This window comes from Castanea sativa, chromosome 7 (assembly GCF_040712315.1).
Source record: "Castanea sativa cultivar Marrone di Chiusa Pesio chromosome 7, ASM4071231v1".
NCBI classification, from domain to species: Eukaryota; Viridiplantae; Streptophyta; class Magnoliopsida; order Fagales; family Fagaceae; genus Castanea; species Castanea sativa.
In genome coordinates, this window is record NC_134019.1 from 14,622,319 (window position 1) to 14,630,161 (window position 7,843).

At 34.4% G+C, this 7,843-nt stretch overlaps 1 protein-coding gene across 1 annotated transcript; it reads right to left on the reverse strand.

Moving 5' to 3' along the window:
- Nucleotides 1–1,633: 1,633 nt before the first annotated feature.
- LOC142642002 (putative E3 ubiquitin-protein ligase LIN-1) lies at nucleotides 1,634–6,598 on the reverse strand. The gene is made up of 7 exons (XM_075816349.1): nucleotides 5,385–6,598; nucleotides 5,125–5,269; nucleotides 4,039–5,003; nucleotides 3,816–3,963; nucleotides 3,348–3,599; nucleotides 2,855–3,164; nucleotides 1,634–2,345 (listed from the first exon to the last, which is right to left on the reverse strand). Exons 1-7 carry the CDS (start codon nucleotides 6,434–6,436, stop codon nucleotides 2,224–2,226), a joined length of 2,994 nt encoding a protein of 997 aa, XP_075672464.1. The 5' UTR covers nucleotides 6,437–6,598; the 3' UTR covers nucleotides 1,634–2,223.
- Nucleotides 6,599–7,843: the final 1,245 nt, after the last annotated feature.

Consider the following 7,843-nt stretch of genomic DNA (forward strand, 5'->3'; position numbering starts at 1 on the left):
AAAACTTGAAAATGAATTTGGGGGAGAATCATGGTACACTTGGGCACTCACAAAATTCTATTTTGGTCATTTAGCCTAGGCTAGTTGTTAGTATTTTATAACACACCATGTGATTTTTGATATGATTAATATTTTTTATTATTTCAATAATAGATATATATCCTTTATCATTAAATCAAGACACCAATTGGTTTTTAGTACAGGCGGGGATAGAATCCCAAATATTTTACTTGACGACAAGAGATTTTACTTGTTGAGCTAATTGAAACCCACTCGATATATATCTTTTAAGTGTACTGGGATACTATACAATACATAATACTGGTATCTTGTTTATCACTCGATACACTTTAACATACTTGATTACATAATTTTTATTTACATTTTTTAGAAATTTTTTTAAAAAAAATTGTTTCTTGGGGGAAAAAAAAGCACTGCCACCCTTAATCTATAAGGGTATTTTACAATTTTCCTCTAAAGTATAGAATGCAATATCCCTCTTAACCATTGAAAATAAGCAAATACCCCATACTCATTTGATTACTAGAATATTCCACATGAAAAATTTTAAAATCCCCTCTAGGGGGATGTCAAATTCCCTCTAGAGATCATGTCATTCAAAGAACCCACAAGATTTTATTTTTATTTACCACAACTTAAAAACTTTCCTCTAGAATTCTCTTCTGCGAATGCTATTTTAACTAGGAATAATGCTAGAGATACAAATATTTTTACAATTTTTTTTACAAATTGTTGATGTGGTGAGTAGTTATTGGTAAATGAAAAAATATTGTTAACGGTGGGCCTAGATAAAAAGCAATATGAAGTTGACCACGTCAAGAGTTTGTAAAAATGTTGTAAAATAGTTTGTGACTGTAACACTACTCTTTAACTAGAGTTTGGTACATATAGTAACATTATTTTTGCTGGCTTTTAACTTTTACTTGTGGCGGAGCAACAATTTTGATTCAAGGGTGGCAAGATATATATATATATATATATATATATATATATATATATATATATATAGTGAAGACAAAATTAATTCATATTTTTTTTATTAGTAGAAGGAAAAGTCACTTAATTTATTAAAAAAATGATTAACTTAAAATATAATGTAAATGTAAGTTTTATATATATAATTTTTTTTTTCATGCTTGATTTCAATATTTTTTCAAGCCTAGTATTAGAGAGTACAATCAATGTTACACCTAAACTTCTTCGTTAATTATGTTGACTATAAATATATATTTCAAAAAAGTAAAAAATAAATGTAAATAATTAATAAATAATCATTAATATGTGAAGTTAAAATATTAATCTAAATATAAGATATTCCAAAAAAAATCATTTGAATACTTAAAATTTAAAATGAAAAAAAAAAAAATTAGAGGTATTAACAATATGATCATATACATGAAAATTTTAAAATGTTTTATGTGCGCCTTGATTTTTCAAAGACATTATATAATGTTTTTATTTTGAATTAACTTAAAAATATCAATATTTTTTTTTTTAGATTTCAATTCTACTAACTGATTGTAAATGACCTTAATTAAAAAGTATGTAGTCAAAGATTTTATTTTATTTTATTTTTAAAAAAACATAGATAATTCAGAAGAAACATGATATATTATAGCATTATTTCCTAATCAATCTGCTGGGACCTAGCCAATAGCACAAAAATTATACAACTTTCTTTGGGAATTACTTCGCCAATTACAATCCCACCATCGTCATTCTACCTTATTATCACACCCATGTCTCCTTTGAGTTCTTTACAAGTATGTACAACTACAGTAGCTTTGATCACTTGGAATCTTTCCACAAGTGAATTTGGTATTTGGTACTGCTTCCTTGATTGCATCAACAATAACATCACCTATATGAGTGCGTTGTCAACTTCTAGCTCCTATGGTTCAAATACATATTCTTCTAAAAAGATACTAGAGTGTGCAGTTTCACTATTATTTGGATAATTTTAGTATGTAATTATTTCCAAGATATGCTCCAGTATACAAAAATGGAGGAAAAGGAAAAAAAGATAATCCTAATGTGGAAATATACTGCAGTACTGCACAAACTACCATACAACCCTCATAATCTTCTCCACATATGTTTTTTCTTAACGAAGAGTTAAACAGATTCAGACATTGGTGGATATCTAGAAAGAGGGCAGTTTAATATTTGATGATTTGCTTGCATTTCTGTAATCGGCCATTACTAGTGTCTCGAGCTACTCGGGATGATTGACATAAGCTCACTAGCTGTCCATGTCACCAGGGAGAGATTATGGAGATGGCCGAGCAACTCTTTATCATTTGATGGGAGCATAGAAACACATTCTGTTTGGGAAAAGTGATAAAATTAGTAATGAAAGAGGCAACCAACTGAAGGTATTCAGCTAATCAGAACCTCAGATATCAAAATATTGATTTTAATGCCCAATTGGAAAGAAACTTGGAAGAGTAATGACATCTAGTCAAATTTATGATCCAACAGTAAAGATGCTCTAAAATTGGCTTGGTTAGCAGATGTAGAATCTATGTCAAATCACCATTTAGAAGGGATTCTAGGACTTGGGTCTCTGTTGGTTGGGGCATCAGATAAAATTTTTATATAAATCGAAATGTGGGAGAAATGAAAGAATCGTTTGTCTGCTTGGCTAGTCAAACATGTTGGCCAAATTAGCTGCCCCAACAGTGAGGAGAAAGGATCATGACTTAAGGTTTCTGATTAGAAGTAACGCATTTGGTAAATCCCTAGTCATAGAAGAAAGACGTTTTTAAGGAGTACAGATACCATTATGTCATTCTTCTTAAAAGTACTTCCAAAGATGTGAAATATTTCATACCTGAGCTCTTCATGAGACTCAGTAGTGAGTATGAAGCCAGCACTCTTTCCTCGAGATCTTTTTCATAACTCAAGGATTCTAGCAATTGTGGCGTGAGAACTGAGCATGCCATAGACCGCAAATTTTCATCTCCAACTGAATGGAGAAGGCTGGTCATCCAAGTAACAGTAATGATACTTGCTCGTGCTAACCTTGGGATGCCATTGGCTATGCAATCTGAAAGGGCGACCAACAATCTCTTGTTCCCACTGTTGAACAACATACTAGCTGCTTTCCTTTGCCAGTTTTCTGTTGCTTCTTCCTCTTCATCCTAGTAATGTAATAAAGACCACATAATGAATAATTCATTAGAAAAGAGTGGTTAAGATCAGATTTATTATTAGCAGGGGGAGTAGTCAAGCCCCATTCTTACAGCAAAAAGAAATTTCTGTCATTTATCTAGTTTCTTCCTGATTAATTCTATATTGCTCATTTAATGTAATTGTAAGCTTACTGAGAGCATGAAACCATCTGTGACAATTTCCTTGCTATGAAATGAATCCCCTAAACTCTCATGGAAACCTGCTTGTTGTAAAAGCCATTTTTCTGCTGATGCCTCTCCAGTATTAGAAAACCGGCCTGCCAACATCAGAAGAGCTCTTGCTGATTGTTCTTGAACCTTTTCGTGACATATTTGACAACTTAAAGCTGTTATGATTGCCTCAACTGCTTCTTCTCTGTATAGACTGCACTTCATAGTATTACCCTGCAATGTTTGTGCAATTTGTTATGGTGATTGCTCAAGAATGCACAACCAGATATCATACAATTGGTCTGTTTGGTCGCTGAGAAATTTAAGGAACTAAGGAGTCAGAAATATGACAACTCTTTTTTTTTTTTTTAAAGATTTCTCAGCAACCATTAAAAAATTATCTGACTGAATAAAAATAAAAAAAACAAGAAAGAAATGATATGGAATTACCAGAAGATCAAGCTGCAATAAGATTGCAGCAACCAGTGGGTATTCTTCTTCTGGTGCTCTGTGGAGACGGGCTAATAAAATGTGCATGGTGTTCAAGCCACTCCATCCTTCTTTTAGTCCACATAAGAATTCTATTATCTGTGTTCTTCTGGTAAGAATTTCTTGAATTAATATAATATGGATTGAGCTTATAAAAGAGAATGTAAAAGGTAAAACTTCATACCTATTAAGGCAGACTAACTCAGTTAGTAAAGAAAAAGCATAGCTATTAGAATTCTTGCAGTTCTCAAGGACAATAAGTTCAAGAAGAGAAGCCTTGTTCAAATTTTCAGCCAAGAAATTTCTACAGCTGCCATCAGCTCGAATGCAACAGGATATGATCAAAGCAGCATTGGTCCTTTCATGAGCATCCCCTCTCTCAATTTGCTGTGCCAGCAAATTCAATCCCCCAAGAGAAACCACATGTCTAGCATTCTCTAAGTTCCTATCTTCATCAAAACCTGTCAGAAGTTGGTCTATAAAGTAAATTGCTGCCACTTGAGGACTGCACTGTACTGTGAAGAGGGTCTGCAACTGATCTCCAAACTCTAACACTCGAAGGAATAATGGCACCCAGTGAACTGATATCATCTGCTTTGCCTTTGGCTTTGCTAGGTAAAGCAGAACAGCAGCCTTTAGAAACAGAGAAGTGCTTCTCAGAAGTCTCATGAAGATTTCTAGCTGTGGATCCAAATTCAGTATAATCTGCCTAATCACGTCGTTCATCACTACAAATTCTGCTAAAATTGATATTATCAACTCTAAAACTTCATCATCATCAGAAGCAGACAAAACCTCTAGCATCCCCTCAATAATGGATGCTTCTGATAATGCAACTTCAATGGCAGGATCACCACGTGAGTCCAACCACGCTCTGGAGATTATTCGAATTGCAATTTCACATTCGCTAAGAATATCTGAGGAGCAAACAGTATCAATAGCTCTGATTAACTCACTTGAATTGGCATTCTCTTCCTTTCTGACCGAACGATTCTTGGCTGCAAGGTTGCCTTTCACTAAGCACTCTTTTGGCGTACTTCGGCAGGTAAAGATCTGGAAATAGTCTGATTTTTGTGTTTCAGGCCCTGATCCAGCTCTCGAATCTCTATTGTTTTGGCTTGACGACCTTCGATGAGTCCCATATCCTTTCTGTACAAGTCAGAAAAAAGACGATCATCTGCAATGCAACAGTCACTTTTTCATATAACAGAAAAAGCAAAAGCCAAGAAAAAAAAACTGACTTTAATATAATGTAAAGAGAAATACCCACATGAACAAAACTGCAGTCATTGTTATCTTCATCTGTACATAATTTATCCTTTTCCTCTAAATCCCACGTATTGATTGAAGCTCGATTTTGATCACGGAGGTCCATAGATTTTCGCTCAAGTGAGGTCCCAAATACAGCTTGGTATCTTTTATGATTTAGGCAACCACAAAGCAAAATTCAAAATTAGCACATAAACCAAATGTCAAAAAAAAATTTGGGGGGTTAAGTTTTTCAACAAATTATATTGTTTATAGACTTACAAGTTGTTGCTCATGGAGGACCGCGAAGTGTAAGAATCTGAGGATCTCCTCCTTGATGATCCATAACTGGGTTTTGATGGCAAATGCACAGTAGGAACAGGAGGGGCTTTAACCCCAACTTTAAGCCACCCTTTATAGTACAGAGCAAACTCAATAGTCCCCTTATCCATTTGGTCATTGTACACCTTGCTCAAGGCCTTCACTTTCCTCTCCTTATCAATATAGTTGGAATTTGAAATAGTTTCAAGCTCCTTAGTGTACCAGATCTTAAGATGGAGAAGGTGGGGAAGAAAGAAATGCTCCCAAAGATCAGCAAGCAAGTCGTTTCGAGCTAGAAATGGAGAATCACAGAAAACTTGAAGTAGGTGCCTAGCACAAATCCTATCATTTTTCTCAAGCTTGTAGAGGATTGCTAATAAAAGCTGAGCAACTGCAGAGATATGAGAATTGGGTATTCCGCATGTTGAACCATTCTTAGTCTTTTTAGAATTTAAGGAATCAACAACACTTAGAAGCCGAATGGAGTTCCTTAGTGTCTTCATGCTTAGCTCCTTCCTAGTCCCTTGTTCAACTACTAACTTGTCAATGTTGTCGATAACAAGTTCCATGTTTGCGAAAATCCCATTATCTGGTTCTTTTTTTCTTCTGGCCAAGCAAGAGTTGCACTTGTCTCGAATTGTTTCCTGGAAATTCACGTCTTTCCCGTACCGGCCAATGTATCCGCTGAGGATGGAAATCACTGCTTTAATAGCAACTTCATCAATTGGAGGCTCATCTGCTCTTGAACTCTCAGACACTGTCGCCGATGATTTATTAGTATTCGATCTCTCTGATACCGAACCCACCCTTTTAGATGATGCAAATATGGAAGACCCTTTTTTGGTAGCGGAGAGATGGGCAGTTTTTCGGTGGTCATGGCAGATGTATATAGGCAGTGCTATTGAGTCATCTCCTTGACCTCTGTCTCTGATAAGCTTCACAGGCTTTTGAGACTTACCAAAATTCCTGCGATCAAATCCTTCCTTGGCAAGCAGTTCTTGTAAGGAAGCCATGTTTGTTGGTGGTACAGGGTTGGATTTGGTATTGGTTTTGGTAATAAAGCAAAGTAGAGAGCTTGAAAAGCTTTACTGACATTCTTTTCAAAACCCAAAAAAGAGTGAGAGATAACAAGGAGACAGCTAGCTATTGCTATTAGGAGCAGAGAATAAGGTGAAGAAAGACACAACCAATCTGAATAAGGACAAAAAAATACGAAGTAAAAGGCAAAATGGAATTTGGGTGGTAATTTTTCTTTCCTTTTGTTGGGTTTTTAACTGTCAGTGCCCTTCATCTGTTTCAGGTAAACAGTTGGACCGGGTACGGTTGATAACAGTTAATAAAATTCCCGCCATCTGTAGAATCGGGTTCAGTTCTGGACCGGATATGTGAATGTGTAAGTAGAGAATTCCTATGTGATCTCTTTAGAAAAACAAGGTAACAAACAAGAATTATGCAAAAGAATTTGTGGGTATTTGGACTTTGGAGCAATGTGGAGCAATGTGAATTTTTGTCTTTGCAATATTTGGGACCCACTAATTTGGAAAATTTTTCACTCTTGTTTAAATATGGGGATTGGGGAATTTGGAAGATAGCATAGCAGAACAGAGCAGAAGCAAATTAATCAAACTTAGATGGGTGATGGGAAGAAGGATGGTAAGCTCATATTTGTTGATAATGTCGGTCGAAGGTCATATATGCTATCATCATTTTATATATATATGTGTATGATATATAGCATCTATGTTGTAGTGTAGTGTAGTGTAGTGTAGGAGAGAGATTGGCCATATATAGTATATATGTTGTAGTCTGTGTAGGAGAGAGATTGGCCGTTGGATGGATGGCGACCCATCAACTTTTCATTCACGGGGGGAACCAAACCTATATGGACATTTTCATACAAACAACAAAATGTTTTTAGGAGTATTTGAATTTGCCAATGGTTAATGAATCATATGATTGGTGTCTATTCGGTTCCCTCACTACTAGTGAACTTGACTTTCAAGTCTATCTACCACAAAGTCCCTTTTTTTTATTGTAACAAATACTAATAATAATAATAATAATAATAATAATAATAATAATAATAATTACTATTTGGGTTTGGATTAATTTCAAATCTATCGAATTTAAAATTAAAAAAAAAAAAAACAAAAAAACTACTATGTTTTCATAATTGTGAGATTGATTTCTGTGACTAACTTTTAAGAATAACTAGTAAGTTACCTGTGCGATGCACATATAATGTTATAATGTTTTATATAAGACAGTTTTGAAAAATGTTGTAATTTTTTTTTTTTTTTGAGAATGAAAAAATGTTGTAATTATATAAGTATTATAGCATAATTCTTATAGAACTTTTTTTCATACAAGATAGAATTTATACTCTAACCTAATCTAAGTGTATATGTGTGTGAAGCTCT